This window comes from Pristis pectinata, chromosome 23 (genome assembly GCF_009764475.1).
Source record: "Pristis pectinata isolate sPriPec2 chromosome 23, sPriPec2.1.pri, whole genome shotgun sequence".
Classification (NCBI taxonomy): domain Eukaryota; kingdom Metazoa; phylum Chordata; class Chondrichthyes; order Rhinopristiformes; family Pristidae; genus Pristis; species Pristis pectinata.
This window is the reverse complement of record NC_067427.1, coordinates 27,698,064-27,716,088: the sequence shown is the minus strand read 5'-3', so window position 1 is coordinate 27,716,088 and position 18,025 is coordinate 27,698,064. Positions and strand designations below refer to the sequence as shown.

General features: G+C 40.4%; 1 protein-coding gene across 1 annotated transcript in view; it reads left to right on the top strand.

The window, feature by feature from the left end:
* The window catches only part of pnpla7b (patatin-like phospholipase domain containing 7b), a 251,703-nt gene that overhangs the window by 73,939 nt on the left and 159,739 nt on the right, over positions 1-18,025 (top strand). Inside the window, exons 13-15 of the mRNA XM_052037480.1 lie at positions 2,510-2,663; positions 10,041-10,147; positions 11,401-11,550. Coding sequence (XP_051893440.1) covers positions 2,510-2,663; positions 10,041-10,147; positions 11,401-11,550 — 411 coding nt within the window. The remainder of the gene's footprint in view (positions 1-2,509; positions 2,664-10,040; positions 10,148-11,400; positions 11,551-18,025) is intronic.

Here is an 18,025-nt window from a genome sequence, read left to right as displayed (position 1 = left end):
TCCCCCATGATCACCGTAACATTGCCTTTCTTGCGTGCCTTTTCTTTCTCCTGTAGTAATTTGTACCCCACATCCTGGCTACAATCCAGAGGCCTGTATATAACTCACAGCAGGGTCTTTTTACCCTTGCAGTTCCTTAACTCTACCCACAAGGATTCTACATTTTCTGATCCTATGTCACTTCTTGCTAATGATTTGAATTCATTTTTTACCAACAGAGCTACTCCATCCCCTCTGCCCACCTGCCTGTCTTTTCGATAGGATGTATATTGTTGTAAGTTTAGGTCCCAGCTCTGATCTTCTTTCAGCCACAGCTCCGATGCCCACAACGTCATATCTGCCAATTTCTCACTGCGCTATGAGCTCATCTATCTTGTTTCTTATACTGTGTACATTCAACTATAACTCCTTCAGTGCTGTATTTACCACCCTTCTTCTCAAATTTGTCTTCATGTTGCCTGAAATAAATTCTTATCCTTTTCTAAACTTTGTCTTTTTTTTGTTCTGGAGACTTCACTAACCTCTCCTGCACTCTGCTTCCCTTTTACTTTATCCATATTTTCCCCATCTGTTGAACCCACCCACTACTTAGTTTAAAGCCCTATCCACAGCTCTAGTTATGGGATTCACCAGGATCCTGGTCCCAGCATGGTTCAGGTGGAGCCCATCTCATCGGAACAGCTCCCTCCTTCCCCAATGCTGGTGCCAATGTCCCACAAATTCAAACCCACTTCTCCCACACCAACTTTTGAGCCACACATTTAACTTCATAATTTTATTGACCCTGTGCCAATTTGCACGTGGCTCAAGTAGAAATCCAGAGATTATTACCTTTTTGGTTCTGCTTTTTAATTTAGTCCTTTGCTGCTCAAATTCCCTCAGCAGAACCCCTTTCCTGGTTCTACCTATGTCATTGGTGCCCACATGGACCACGGCAACTGGACATTTCCCCTCCCATTCCAGATTCCTCTGCAAGTCAGATGGGATGTCCTGAACCCAGACACCAGGCAGGCAACACAGCCTTCAGGACTCACGATCCTTGCGACAGAGAATTGTGTGTCTTCCCCTGACTGTACCATCCCCAATCACAACTACATTTCTCCTCTCCTCCTCCTCCCCCTCCCACCCCCCACCCCCCACTTGAATGGCTCCCTGAACCAGGGTGCCACGGTTCGGTTGCTCATCCTTTCTACAGCCGCCCCACTACTCTCATCCGCACAGGGAGTAAGAATCTAGGACCTGTTGGACATCCTCAAGGGTTGAGGCTCCTCCAGCATTACCTCTTGGATCCCCTTACCTGCCTCATTCACAGTCACACCCTCTTGTCCTTTACCGCAGACCGAATTAGAAGCATTTAATCTAATGGGTGTGATTGCCTCCTGAAACACAGCGTCCAGGTAACTTTTCCCCGTCCCTAATACGTCGCAGTGTTTGAAGCTCAGATTCCAGATCATCAACTTTGAGCCTGAGTTCTTCGAGCAACCAACACTTGGTGCAGATGTGGTCACCAGGAACCACAATGGGGTCCACCAGCTCCCACATCATGCAGCTACAACACATCAACTGATCCTGCATTCCTACTTTATTTAATTAGTTGTAATTTGGTGTCTTTTTATTTAATTACTGTGTTGTCAGTATCCTCATTCCAGTCTCAACTAGCAGCCTACTGAGCAATTAGTCTGAGTAATTTAAAGAAGGATATCTCTTTGGAGATCTTAATTTGACCTGTGCCTCAATCACTTTTGATGGAGATGGTTCCAGGTTTATCTACTGGCAAATAGTGTAACTATAGGCACCATGTTATGGTTTCTCTAGTTGTACATTTGGGTTCTTTTTGCAGATACGTCTGAAGATGGTACTCTGGATTTGACACCTGGATTACTAGCCTCTCACTTAACTCAGTTTTATTGACAGCTTCTCTCTTTCCTAATGTTGGAATTAATCCATAAATCCATATGCTGCAGCTGCTTCTCATCAGCTTTGTGATTGTTTTGATGAAAGTTATTTCTACATTGTTTAACCTCCATGGCTCCAATATGTTTTTTTCCAAAAATATTCATAATATATTCAATAATAAAATCAGCATTTCATTTTCATCTACTGTACAAAGCAATTCAATACACTCACAATATGTCAGTGTCATAAATGTTTCTTCCTTAAACATTGCTTCTATGTTTGAGAGGCTGTTACACAAAATTCAACCCCTCAGTATCCAGTGATGGCAGGACACTAGACTATGACCTTCCCCACAGAGCCTCTGTGGCCATTGCATTGGGCATCAGTGACTCCCTCAGCATGTAATCTTACATCTTGGAATATGCCAGTTGTCGACGTTTGCTTACGGACATCGTCTTACACTGGAGGACCAGCAAGTTTCAACCAGACCAAACTCTGTCTTTCACTGAGTTCACTCTTCCAGCAGCAGTCATGTGCCCCTGGGAACAAACCACAGACTTGTGTAGCTGCTTGGAATGACCCTCACACAAAGACCTTTTGCATTCCTTTCTAGACCTTGGCAAATACCAAGTTCACGAGGAGGTGGATGACCATCTCATCTGCACCACAGCCACGTTGTGGGCAGTATGTGGTGGGATTGAGACTCGGACTTTGCATGAAGGATGTGGCGGAGAGGGACCCCTCACCACCAGCCAAGCATGGTCTTGGTGCTTGTATGAGACTACTGGTGATGAGGCATTCTGCCAAATGACTTTGACAGTTTGTTTGGAGAACCATTCCACAAGGTCCACAGCTCCTTCTGCAGGGCCTCCAAGACCACCTTTGTGGAATACTGCCTGGTTGATTTCCGCAGAATTGTTTCCATAAGGGACAGGTGGTGTGGCACAGTGCAACTAAATGGACCATTCCTTTGCAACAAGGCTAGGACCATCCTTCACACAAGCAAAACAGTGCAGATATGGTTCAGTTGGTAGAACTTTCTGTTCTCAGACAGAAGGTTGTGTGTTCAAATCCCACACCAGAGATGAGCTTAAAAATCTAGGCGGGCAATTGTGTCATTGGGAGAGTGTTATCAATTGGCAGTGACAATAAACATAGGCATCATCTGCCCCTTTGGGCGAATATACAGATGTCATGGTATTTTCAAGAACGTTAACACATCTTTCTGTGAGAGAAATTGCCAAATTTATCATTGTTATTTAAAACATTTTTAACCTGAAGCTTGGCCAGTATTTATCTGTTAAACAGCATTATTAAAGCTGATAATTAGGTCATTAACATGAAGCTAGATGTGTGCAAATTGGTTTCTGTTTTCCTACATTACAACACTGATTGCAGGTAGGATGCTTTGATACATTCTGAGAGTGATGTGAAAGGTGCTGTATGAATGCAAGTTTTTTTTTGCCTTTAGCAATGGTTTGAAGTAGAGAGGTAATATGTGCATGGAAATACTTGGTGGATTTAGTGATGCTTCCTAAAACAGCAATAACAGGGGCAGCACCATTCAAACATTTCCATCGGACAATACAAGTAGCAATGCTATTTTGTAGGAGACAGATTTATGATCACTGAAAAATTAATGATTTTTTTTCTTGACACGGAACACAAGTTCTGACAAGGGAAATGGTCTCTGTTTTGCGTCAGCAATTTTTAATGTTTCTTTTGGCATGTTTACTAAGGGCAATATCCTTGGAAGCACACAATTCATCCTTGACACTTCAGAGAAGTTCAATGGAGAATAACGGAAGGAAGTTGCAGATGGAGGCCTAATACAGGTGGTCGGATCATTTACTGATGCACAGGAACAAAACCAGATAGAAATCTAATCATAACTCACACCCCAGAATGAGTTATTAGATGGAACCTGATCAAGGAGCTCAGATGGTTCATTAATAGACCAAAGGATCCCTGGCAGAGTGTGACGTTTATGAATCTAACTAATGGATTGCAATGGTTTCTTCAGTTGAAAGTCCTTCAAGGATGACTTGCTTAGTGATGAGTTTCGTTAGTCCTAGGGTGGCAAGTGAGCCTGATGGAAGATTTACTGATACTGCTTCATGAGGTGGAAGGTCCTTTTGTTGAAGAGCCTTAAAGTGTGGAGTGCTTTTCTAAATGCACCTCTAAATTTGAGCGGTTTTAGGCCAGGAACTCCCATGAGTGCAGATGCATGTGGACAATGTGACCTACCCAGCAAAGGTGAAAATGGGGAGGAAAAAACTACAGATGCTGGAAATCTGAAATAAAAACAGAAAATGCTGGACACACTCAGCAGGTCAGGCAGCACCTGTGGAAAGAGAAACAGAGTTAATGTTTTAGATGTGAGACCTTTCTTGAGAACCTGATCTGTGCCTTAATGCTGGGAATGTTTGCCACTGAAAAATCCTCCAAACCCACTAGACAATAGGCAAACCAATGTCCATGCCTTCTCTTAAGCAGATCTGATAATTTTCCAGTGCTTTCTGGTGCTTGCTATAAATTGTCCACGTCTCCAAAGCACATTGGGAGGGTGCAGATGACCACGGCTTTGTTGACCATAAGCTTGCTGAGTTTGAAGTCCTGGGTTGTAAAATACCAACTTCCTCAGGTAGCTGAAGACTCTGTTCATGGATGGATGGTCCATTTCTTCATCAATATCTCCTGTCACTGAAAGGTAGCTTTAGTGATGTAGAAAGGGCTAGTGATGTGGCAGGAGCAAACCTGTGAAGGACCTTTGACTTCCAGATGTTCACTGAGACCTATAGTCTCATAGATCTGGTGATGTTATCTACAGCGGTTGGGAGTTTGATCTCTGAGCATGTGCACGTGCATTGTCTACAAGATGTGAGATGTTGGAAGTCAGAGTGATCTTGTCTCGGGACTGAGGGTCAGTGGTGGAAAGGGTGAGCAGCTTTAGGTTCCTGGGAGTCAACATCTTGAAGGATCTATCCTGGGCCCAACACATTGATGCAATCATGAAGAAGGCACGCCTGCAGCTCTACTACTTAGGAGTTTGAGGAGATTTGGTACATCACCAAAGACTCTTGCAAATTTCTGCAGATGTACGGTGGAGAGCATACTGACTGGTTACATCACAACCCAATATGGAGGTTCCAATGCACAGGATCACAAGAGGCAGCAGAGGGTTGTGGATTCAGCCAGCTCCATCATAGGCACACCCCTCCCCACCATTGAAGACATCTTCAAGAGGCAATGCCTCAAGAAGGCGGCATCCATCATTAAAGACCCTCACTGGGCCATGCCGTTGTCTTGTTACTACCATCAGGGAGGAGGTACAGGAGCCTGAAGATCCACACTTAATACTTCAGGAACAGCTTCTTCGGCTCTGCCATCAGATTGCTGAATGGTCCATTAAACACTACCTCGTTATTCCTTATTCCTTTTGTTTTGCACTATTTATTTGTAATTGATAGTGATTTTATGACTTTGCACTGTACTGCTGCTGCAAAACAACACATTTCACAACATATAAATCAGTGATAATAAACCTGATTCTGATCTCCTGACCACCTGCATGTTTCCCTCAATTAGCACACTACCTTGACTTGGAAATGTATGGCCATTCCTATTCACTGGTGTAGAACATAAAACATGGAACATTATAGCACAGTACAAGCCCTTTGGTCCATGATGTTGTATGACACTTTATCCTGCTCCAAGATCTATCTAACCCTTTCCTCCCACAAAGCCCTCCATTTCTCTATCATTCATGTGGCTGTCTAGGAGGTTCTTAAATGTCCCTAATGTATCTGCCTCCACCACCTCTGCCAACAGTGCATTCCACGCACCCACCAGTCTCTGTAGAAGAAAAAACTTGCCTCTGACATCTTCTCAACCCCCCCCCCCCCCCCCCCCCCCCGCCTTCCTCCAATCAGCTTAAAATTATGCCCCCTCTAGTTACCCATTTTCACCCTGGGGGGAAAACTCTGACTGTCCATTCGATCTATCCCTCTTATCATCTTATACACCTCTATCAAGTCACCTCTCATCCTCCTCCTCTCCAAAGAGAAAGGCTCTAGCTCACTCAACCTATCCTCATAAGACGTGCTCTCTAATGAGGTGATCAGAACTGAACACAGTACCCCAAGTGTGTCTAACCAGAGTTTTATAGAGCTTCAACATTACCTTGCGGCTCTTGAACTCAATACTCTGACTAATGAAGGGCAACACAACGTACACCTTCTTAACAACCCTATCAACCTGCGCGGCAACCTTGAGGGATCTATGGATGTGGACTCCAAGGTTCCTCTGTTCCTCCGCATTGCTGAGAGTCCTGCCATTACATCTTGGAACGGGTTCAAATCTTGGAACTCCTACCCAGCAGTAGTGGTTCAAGAAGATGGCTCTGAAAGGTAATTGGAGAAGGGCAACAAACGCTGTCTTTGCCAGTGACACCCACATCAACCTTTATGAAGCGTCTCTAATTTTGATAAGCTTGGGGGATGGGAAAGACGTGGACATAGAAGATGGAATAAAATATGGAAAAAACATGATGTTATTCACTTTGTTAGGAAAAATGGAAAAGCAGCATATTTTAAATGATGAGAGCTAGAAAGGTATTGGTGTTCAGATGGACCAGAGTGCCTTCATAATGTTAAAGTGCAGGTATAGCAGCAGTTAGGATGGCTAGTAGTATTGAGGACTTGATTGTAAAGGGTTTGAATTCAAGAATAAAGGTGTTTTACAAGATTTATATAGGGGAAAGCAACAGACGCAGGTGACTTCTGACTATCAGCATTTAATGGCATATGGGCAGGTTAGTTAAATTCATTCCCTTTGCATTTTTGAAAAAAACAGCTTTGGGCTCCCACATGGAGCTTGTGCATTACTAGCTGATGCAGGAGACCGCTTCAGAGTATTCGAAGGAGAGGAAGTTCAATAGCAAGTGAATCACCAGGCCAAAAAATTTAAATTATTGGCATAGGATTGCAAAGACTGGGCTTGGATTCACTCCAGTATACAAAACCCTTGATCCCAAGTGATTGCCTAAGTGAAAAGAGGAACAGGAGATTAAGACTGGCATAAACCATTGAGAGACCTAGTTGTGTCTTAATTTGCTGAGATCCACTGACTTGGTTCGTTGATGGGATTTTTAAGAAGGTGCACTTGTTGCTCTACATGGAGAAAGACTTCTCATTTGCTTATTCATTTGTTGTTCAATCAGAAGAATTTGTGGTATTACATTGAATAATTGTGGAATAGGCAAGCCCCGCATTACGGCAGTTTGGGTAATGGAAATTCAGCCTCATGGAATTCACAAATTGCTACCAAAAATTCTGGGATATGGAATAAAAATTTGGTTTTACAAAATTTATGCGAGAAAAGTAAGTAAATGCAACATTTTTTTTCAACTCTCATTTCTTAACACATCTGCAGATGACGCAGTGCCGTGTTTATGGGAAATGGCGATACACACTGTTTTCTAGGAAGACAACCCCACTCCATAACGCAGGGCTGCCTGTAATTTGTCAATTTAAAGTTTTCTGTAAATTCTGTTCCAGGCCAGGTGGTTAAGAAATCTTTCCATCTTTGGTATCCATTGCCAACATTTAGCATTGTTGACTGCAGGAATCTATAGCTAGTTTCACCCAGCAATGTGCAACTAGACTTGGTTTCAATCTTGTCTTTCAGTGCTGTCTGTGTGGAGTTTGCACGTGAACCTTGTGACTGCATGGGTGCTTTTGTTTGCCTCCCATGTTCAGAGGATGCTGTTGGCTAAATTGCCCCTCGTGTACATAGGAAAATTGGGGTTCTCTTTCAATCTTTTTATTAGTTTCCAAATTAATACAGATTAATATATAACATCGATGATTGTACACGTAATACAAAGAGAACAATCATGGCGTAATCATAAAGAATAATAAAATATAAAAAAAAATCTTTAGATCTCTCGATCTCTTAGTAGATGAATAGAATATAAAAGAAAGGAAAGAAAGATTTATTGTGTATATAAAAAAAAGAAAAAAATCCCCAAATCAATAAAAAAAATTGTAAATAATATATCAAACCAAACTAAAAAGAAAATTTCAAAAAAAAACTGGACTGAAATTTCTCAATAGAAACAGAGCAATATTATGTCGTCAACTCTTCCTCTAAATTGAAGTTATTGGAAAGGGATCTATATCATATGAAAGTATTGAATAAATGGACTCCAAATATCTTCAAATTTAAGCAAAGAATCAACAGTACCACTCCTAATTTTTTCCAAGTTTAAACATGATATAGTTTGAGAGAACCACTGAAAAGTAGTAGGGGTTTGTTAGCAGGGACTTGTAGGAGAGAATGGGTTGTGGGGAAATAAGTGAAGGAATGGGATGACTTGATGGACAAGTGCCCTTGTAGAAGGTGAGCCCTGGTCCACTGGGTGGTCATTTTGACTTCACCCAGCAGCTATATTTGGGGCTTTGAGGTGTTAATTCAGGAAATTCTGAACTGTGTACCATGACTACTGAGAAATAGGTGAGAAGGCACCAATCACATCTCTCAAAGGATGAGGGTGATGTCATCAGTAGGGATGAGGTTTGAAATGTGTAGGGGCTGCATTGCCGTCAACAGGTCCTCTCAGGATCTTGTTTATTGGTTCATTTGCCTTTGGTAATGCATCAATGCTGCTTGTGATGGCACCTGGCAGTGAAAGTGATTTAAGTCGGATATTGTTTTGCTATTAGTCCTTCTTATTTTCAGATTACAAGAATGTCACAGGAGATGATTCTTGGCAAGAGATGTTGCTCAGCTTCTGTACCCTTGAATATCCCAGGTCAATGTCCAGGGCAAACAGCACGATTTACAGAGAAACTGCTGGCACTGCAGCTTGCCTTGTTTCCTTGCATCTGCGGTGTAGAGATGTTTCACTTGCGTAGTTGGCGTTGTGGTGTTGGCACTTAGCACTGTCAGAACCTTAAGTGGTCTGTTGAATTGGGCAAGTGTGACAGTAGATGCAATACTGAGCACACCGACCGTGAAGGGTTTCAGATCTGAAACGTTATTGTTTCTCCTTCCACAGATGCTGCCTGACCTGCTGAGAGTTTCCAGTGTTTCCTGTTTTTCAGGTTTCCAGCATCTGCAATTGTTTTTTGATTTTCATTTACCAAGAGTTTTGTTTAGGGGCTAATGCTCCAGTTGAGTCCTCAAAACCCAGAGGAACTCACCCTCATTTGTAACTCACTGTTCCTCTTTTGTAACACAACCATTGTTTTCTCTCTCTCTGCTTCGTGAAGATGCTTGCCTTTAGTTTCAGGCATGCCACCAGCCAACAAGGAGCTTTTGTACAAGTAGCCTCACTCAGCCTAAGCTATTATTGAAAGATCCTGAACTTGTGATTGATCACATTTTCAACTTGCATTGCATGTGTATTCTCTTGTGCTCTCTCTGGTGTGCCCTTGCACTAGCACATGCACACACACCTGCCCACCAGCAGTTGCTGATTAGAGTTTGCAGATTCTTTCCTTCCTTCATTTGTGGAGCCCTGCAGCTTGGAAGATGGTGATAATGTGATTGGCAGCACATTACCATTGACGCTGATTTTGAGACAATTGAGCCAAACTGAGGTGTTCCTGTATTCAAAATATGCTGTATTTGAGGCTCGCTGTAGGCAGACTTTTTAAAGTAATAAGGTATCTTCAAATTTTAAATAAGAACTCGTTTACCACACCTGTTTTAAAGTCAGGAAGGCAACAACTCTCTACTGTTTGTCGTTTATACGATTTGAAATGTTTTTCCCCTTGCTAAAGTAATGCTTGTTTTGGTTACTTCTGATTGGGATGTGGATTCTTTTCCCCTTGTTTTGTAACCCTTGTTTCTGTGGTGACAATTAAAAAAAAGCTTCACTTTTCCTTTTGAACAAAAAGTCATTTGATGTAATCACAAACTAGTAAACTCTCTACACTCCTGAATTACATTCTCAATAGAATGCTTAAAAGGTATGGAGATGTAGAATGCAATTGAATTTTGAGCACTTCCAGCAGAAAAGTAGTACTCGGTATGGAGATGCCGGGGACGTTTGTTACAGATTGCAAATTTGTGTCTTTGTATTATGGGATTAATGAGTAGTTCTTTTGTTGTGAAGTAATTGGCTTTTATTATTGCAGGAGGACTAACTAATAGTAAATCTGACATGAATATTACGTATGAAAAAGCAAGGGTCAATCTGTCAACAGAGGAGCCTTGTTCCAGTCCTGTCATGTCTGCCATTAAGGTAAGTATCAATTTGCACAACAGTAGGTCATTAGTTAATGAAACTGAGCTATGAAGAACTAAGGTTAGTGAAACCTGCAACAGGTGCTTTCCAAGTTGAGCACCGTTAACAAATGGGGGGAAAAAATACCTTGTTCTAAAGGATCCTGTAGTTATCTTGAACTTGCCATTAAGACAGTAATGCACATTAAAACTAATTGGAATGTTCAGCACGGTAAGGAACTATAATGTGCATATAATAAGTTTGCAACTATTATAAGATAAAAATAGAAAATACTGGGATTATGCGCCAGTCAGCCAACATCTATTGGAAAAATATAAATTTCGCAGACTCACACACACATACATACACACAATGTGTGTGTGTATATAGAAAACACATGTTTATTGTGTGTATTTATTTGCTCTTGAGACTGCTTTCCATTCAGTATGAGCATGGCTGATGTGTGGCTTAATTCCACCTCCTTGCACTTGCCCTTTATCCCTAATACATTTGGTTATTAAAAGTTATCAATCACACATTTAAAATTAACATTTGTCATGGCACCACTTTGTCTTTCTAACCTGACTGCTAATTTTTTAAGAGTAAACCCTCCAAGTCCTAGAGAAGAATAGTTCTCTTTATTGAGAAAGTGGAGAGGAATTTCTGTATGGGCATGTCTATAAACATTAGAGCAGTGCAATGGCACAGCTGGTGGAGCTGCTGCCTCGCAGCTCCAGTGACTTTGGTTTGATCCTGATCTCCAGTGCAGTTTATGTGGAGTTTGCATGTTCTCCGTGCCCACGTGGGTTTCCTCCGGGTGTGCCGGTTTCCTCCCATATGCCATAGACCTGAGAGTCGGTAGGTGAATTGGCCACTGTAAATTGCCAACTGTAAACTGCAGAGGTGACTGATAGGATCTGGGGGAGGGGGTGGAGTTGATGAGAAATGATGGGAGGATAAAATGGGTTGGTGTAGCATTAGTGTAAACATGGGGACGATGGACTCAGTGGGCCAAAGGTCCTGTTTTAATGCTGTATCTCTATGACTCTGTTCTGTATTTTGGGGCAAGTTGCTTGCGCCAACTTAAAAGGATTAGTTTTCACCAACCAGATTTTTTCCCTTGGTCTCCTTTTAGCTGAGCAAGAGTCCATTTACTCTGAGCAAGGTTGTATTACTATAGACGTAGTGCTGTTAGTTCTGGAGTAGATGTATGTTATTGAAAAGTAGGAAACTGAAAACTATAACTGACTTTCATTCTTCTGTTTCAATAGTCTTGTGTGAAGAAGAGTGTTACCATGATGGAGCAGCCATCTATTTACCACTATATTGAGGGTGAAGAGAACACTGGCATGATCAACAATCATAAACAACAGATCTTAGAGGCTGCTAAGAAGGACCTCCTGACTTTGATGAAGCTAGATGTAAGTTATAAAAGTACTTGCCTCAGGCAACTTTTCATTACATCAGATGCGGTATTGTGGATTACCTTCAGTAGATGCAATACCTTTGTTAAACTGGGGTTTAAGAGTCTCAACTAAGAATTATACATGTGTTTTTCATTGAAAATGTCCATAAGTGGAATCCTTTCTCATCTCTAGTTGTTGAAGATTGCTCTAGATATTGACTGCTAATGTAGGTTATTCGAATGTAACGAAAATGAAGATAGAGTATAATGGAAAAGGAGAAGAAGAAACAGATGTTTGTAGAAGGAGAAATAGAGGCAGTAGAGGAGTTGTAGGGAAAGAAAAGAATACTTAAATGAGTAACAAAAAAAACTTGTTTACATTTGTCACATATCTCCGTTCCTTAAATGTCTGAAAAATCTTCTAAGAAAGTTGGATTCTGTTATCTTGACAAATGTTTGCAGAGGAACCACTAGAATCTTTCATCCCAGCTTTTTCTCCTTACTAAGTAACTGTTTAAACTTTTAATCTTACAGATTCAGATCCGGATCCCAATCAGGGAATGATTGATTACACACTTGTCTCTCAAAACCATCTTGCGTTAATCAGTTTGGATCAAAATAATTTTTGATTTATTAACTTTTAGATTACCTCAAGCTGCTGAATGACTGACTTTCTAAATTATCAAGGAAGAAGCTGGATGTCAAGTCATGCAGTGAACATTATTGGCTGCACATCATAACTTGAAGCTAAAGTTTGGTACATTATAGTGTAATATGTAAGAGTAAATCTGTTTTACTGGTCATTGAGCATAGTTATTCAGTAAAATGAGTATAGTTATTCAGTAAAATGAGTAACAAATATTATTCAAGAAATGAAGTGTATCACTGTGCAACAATGCTAATGGATGCTAAGTATAAGTTATAATGATGACCAGAAGTTGCAGACTGAGATTATTTCCGGAGGATATCCTTAAGTACTCAGGAAGCAGTCTGGTATTTAATGCTAGTCTGCATGTTTAACTAATAATGTTCAGCGTGTACAAAGCCTGATCTCTTTCTATAGTATGCATGGTGAGTTTCCTTCCAATCTTGCGAAATGGAATGTTGAACAGATAAACCCCTCCTGATGGGACGAAGTGTTTCATTTGAATTTTTGATTCCAAGTGACTCCACCTTGTGCAAGGATGTTGATATCCAGACTTCTAAACGTCTAAATCTTTTGATTTAGCAACAACTACTTTTCTATAACTTCAGGTGTTTTATCAGGAGTACTATTTCAAAAAAATGAGAGAATTTAACACTATAGCAAGACAATTGACCAAAGGTTTTGCTAAAGGTTTTAATGAGCATTGCTGTGGAGAAGAAGATGGAGAAGTGGAGAGTACAAGGGAAGGAATTACAGATCTTTTAGGGTTCGTACAGGAGTATAAGAAACAGAAGCAGGAGTTGGCCTGCTCTGCCATTCAATAAGTTCATGGCTGATCAGATCTTTGCACTTGATCCCATTTTCCTGATCAATACCCATAACCGTTAATTCTCTAATAGCCCAAAAAGTTATCTCAGCTGTGAATATAGAACATCTCAATATTGGCAGAACTTTGAGTAGAGAATCCTAAATATTCAGAATACTTCATAAGAAGAAAAAGCTCCTGATTTCAGCCTCTTATTCTAAGACTATGGCTCTTTGTTCTACACTCCTCCACATGGGGAAATATTTTCATAGTGCCTACTCTGTCAAGTCCTTTTAAACCCTAATGTTTCAATGGTATCACCTCTCATTCTTCTAAATTCTAGACATATAAAACCATTTAACTCAATCATTGAGCAAAGATGAGCTACCTATCCCAGGAATCAATTTAGTGGCTCTTCAGTGTCCAGCCTCCAAAGAAAATGGGTCTTAAACTGTTCCAAGTATGCTGTCACCAAAGACCAGTGCAGTTTTAACAAAACTTCCCTCGTATTGTCCTCCATCGCCTCTGCAATGAAGACCCACATTACATTTGCTGCTTTAATTCCTGCTGTACTCTTAGGCTAATTTTGTGATTCTTGTATGGGGTCACCCAGGTCCTTTATGACACCTGGATTTAAATAATGTTCTACTTTTCAATTTTCCTTCCTAAAATTCATTACCTTGCATTTCCTCATTATAATCCAGCTGTTATTATTTTGCCCATTCACTTAAACTGGCTGTAGCTCCTCACAATTTATGTCCTCTTTGCAATTTACTTTCTTATCTTTGTATGACCGGAAAATCCTAGATGAAGCAAGTCCTTCCATGTGTCAATAATATAAGTTGTAAACAACTGAAGTCTCATCGCTGATCCCTGAGGAATTGTGTTAGTTACAAATTGTCAACTTTATAATGCCTCGTTATCCTATTCTGTGCTCTATCTTTTGACCAATCTTATATTCAAGCTGATATGTTATCCTCAACTTCATGAGCCCTTATGTTGCGCAGTAGCCTTTTCTGTGACACTGTATTGATATAGTTTGGGGGAATCCATTCTTTTCGCGTCATCTACCCTGTTGATTTCATCTACAAAGAACTTCAGTAAATTTGTTAAACATAATTTTCCTTTCATAGATTCACATAATGCTTTTCTAAGTGTTCTGTAACAACTTCCGTAATAATGGATTTTTGTATCTCCCAACCATTGATGTTGGGGTAATTGGCATAGTTCCCTGATTTTCTCTCTCCTTTTCTCATACAGCTTTATGACTTCTGTTTTCCAATCCACTGTAACCTTTCACAGAAACTCCAGTAGGTGAAAACTAATGCACCTGTTTTCAAACCCTGGGGAGCAGAGCTTCAGGTTCTGAACATTTGTTAGTCTTTAAATTAATAGAAACATACAGGATAGAAACAGAACACCTCATTCATGCCAGCCATGATGCCTGTCTAAGCAAATCCCATTTTCCTGTATGAGGCCCATATCCCTCTACTCTTTTCCTATCCAAGTACCTGTCCTTTCAAATGTTGTAATAGTACCTCCACTACCTCCGTTGGCTGTACATTCCAAATATTTACCACCCCCTTGTATGGAAAACTCCCCTCGGATCTCCTTTAAATTTCTCCCCTTTCACTTTAAATCTATGATCTCTAGTTCTGGACTATTCCCTGGGAAGAAGGTTCTGACCACCTAATCTGCTTATGCCTCTCATTTTATAAACCACTATAAGGTCACCCCTCAGCCTCCTACATTCTAATGAGGATAAATCCAGTCTGTCCAATCTCTCCTTGAACTGGAGCCTTTAACTCCAGGCAACATCCTGGTGAATCTCTTCTGTACTTTCTTTTGCCTCCACATCCTTCCTGTAGTGTGGTGACCAGAACTGTACACAATACTCGGTGCAGACTGATGGATATTTGTACAACTGCAACATGACATCCCAATTCTTGTATTCAGTGCCTAGGCCTAAGAAGGCAAGCAAGCTGAATGTATTTTTCTTCTGTATCACCACTTTCAGAGAAGTATGAAACTTGCACCCCAAGGTCTTTCTGTACATCAATGCTCCTGAGGTCCCTGCCATTTACTGAAGATTAGCAAAAAAGTTTACTTATTGATGAATAACATGCAAGTGAAAAAATGGATAAGAAATTTGAAGGACTTTTGAGCTTTAGACAGGCCACTCCAAACTCAACATCTGATAGACACAAATTTGTAGTATTTATTTTGGATGGTGAGTTTGATCATTTGTCCTAACAGAATTTGACCTCCCTTTATGTCCCAACTGCATTTGATCTCTTAATATCATTAGTTTACCTAGTACTTTTTCTTAAAGTTAAGTTATATTAATTATTTTGATTTCTTCACTGTCCTTTGCCTCTCGGTTACCCATTATTTGCTATTTATGAAGACAGATACTTGATATTTGTTCAACATCTCTGCCTTTTCCTTATTTCCTATTTTTATTTCCCCTGTTTCATCTTTTAAGGGACCAGCATTTACATTCTCTATACAGAAGCCTTTGCTATTTCTTTAAGCAGTTGAAATCAAGCCAGCCAGAATTAGAGGAACACAGATCTAGAAGATTTGTAGGGCTGGAAGAAGTGAATGACTGACTTTCCAAATTTTCATAGAAGAAGCCAAGTGACAAGACGTGCAGTGAACATTATTGGTTACACATCATAATTTGAAGTTAAAGTTTGGTCAGTGGGGAAACAAGGTGGGACTTGAAAACGAGGATAAGGATTTTAAAGTTGGCTCCTGCTTTGACATGACTTCAATGTAAATCAGTGAATACAGGCTCTTGAGCTTTCTAGCAACAGAGTTTTGGCTGGGATATTTTTTTTCTGGAGTGGAAGATGAAGTACCAGCCAGGAAAGCACCTGGACCGAGTGTGGCACCTTAAGAATGCAGGTGTTGGCACAAATAAAATTAGTGGCAGAATGTGCAGCTAGTCTTTTTGGGAGGTGAACTGGAAAATAATCGAGTAATGTTGAGGTGTGATTGAAAACCAGAAAACTAGTTATTTATCTAAAATCCACAACTGAACAAAATACTCCTTTCACAGCGAGATCCACTGATTTTCCATTATTCCTTATTCCATCAAAGTAACAAAAGCAGAAACTGCATCAGAGTTTGGGTGAAAATCAGTCAGCTCTGATTTAGAAGTGCAAGTTTTTGCATGGCTGTCAAATGGCCAAGAGGAAGCGTGGCATGCGTACACATCCTTGTCCTCCCAACCACAGCTCTGCTTGGACATCAGCTGACCAAACTTAGTGACCACTCTTGGTTAAAATGCCTTTCTGTGATATGAGAGCTCGAGCATTGAATGCTCACTTACACCAGTCCCCTCTGAATGAAAGCCATCCTTCAATGATGAGAAACATTTCCTCATAAAGCTTTAAACACTGTCTTTTCAAAGTGAACCACACTGCTTGCCAACAAGCATTTGAATTTACGATGGCAACAATTTTAGTTCGTACCTGATGGCTTTTGGTGTTAACCTTTACAAACTAAATTTGATTATTATGTCAGTTTCCTAACAATAATTTAAGTCTCGTGCCACACAGAAAGTTGGTACAAAATACTTGTGTCTATCAGAAGATGTTCTGAGTTTGGAGTGGCCTGTTTAAAACTCAAAAGCCCTTCTAATTTCTTAAACATTTCTTAACTTGCATGTTATTCATCAATAAGTAAACTTTTTTGCTAATCTTTAGAATTTAAAACTTGTAGTATTTATTTTGGATGGTGAGTTTTTGATCATTTGTGCAGACACCCAAACTGGCAGAGAAATGCATTGAATGTTTTCTGAAGTCTGCCTCATGGGCAGGGCTTTTCATTAATAGTCATTTTCTTTATAACCACAGTAATCGGGTTTGTTTTCCCAGAAGGCAGTTTCAATACATGTATGTTTTGCTGAGTGCAATAATTGTCTGACCTTGTGACTGGTGCCTATTAAAAATTTGAGCGTGAATGCTCAATGTTTTAAAGAATTGAGTGCCATTCAGGGTGAGGTGTGAGAATTCCATTTTATACAGATAGTTAACTTTGCTTGCATGTGTTTCATTCATAGCAGGGCAGAATTTATTGTCCATCCCTAATTGCTTTAGTGAAGCAAATGAACCAAGTTGTTGACATTTGAGTGACATGGGAGGATATTTTTGGAGAACAGCTGTGGGGCCAACATCCCACACTCAGTAAGGACAGCAGATTTCCATTTTAGATTAGTATATTGGATGGCTTTTAAGGCAACTTAGTAGTTTCATTATCACAATGATTGATGCTGCTTGTTTCATTCCTCGTGAATTTACCTTGCCCAATTGAAAATTTAAAAAAACTGCAGATGCTGGAAATCTGAAATAAAAAAACAAAATGCTAGAAATACTCAGCAGGAAAGAAAAACAGTTGATGTTTCAGGACAATGACCCTTCTTCAGAAATGGGAAAGTGTCATTTTGATGAAGAGTCATTGACCTGAAACAAATGACTCTCTTTCTGTCTCCACAGGTGTAGCCTGAACTATTGAGTAGCTCCAGCACTTTGTTTTCATGTCCTCTATGATTTCAACTTGGCTTGGTCCTTATTTCTGCTAAAATGTCCACCCGTTTTCCTTTTCTGACCCTTATACCAGTTGGTATTAATTGTTCTATCTCGTTATATTCTTCCCTCCTCCTCACTCAAATCTGCAGTTGTTAACTCGGCCAAAAAATGGCCTTTGACCCTTTCATCCTTGTAAACTACCCTTCCGTCTTCAAACTTTGTTCTATGTCTATCGAATTCTCATAAATTCACGCACGTCTTGCTTGGACCTCCTGGTTTGAGTCCCTCGCATGGTGTGAAAACTACTCTGATCAACTCGCCAATGATTTCCACTTTGAGTAGGGTGGCTTATTCCTCCTTGTCCTTCTCGGCTTCTCTACAGCCTTTGACAAATTGACCACACCGTTCTTCAGCAGCACCTTTCTGTGTTGTGCCCATGCACCAGTTTCCATTTTTATCTCATTCCAGGAAGTCGTCATCAATGGTTTCTCTTCTCCCAGCGTCC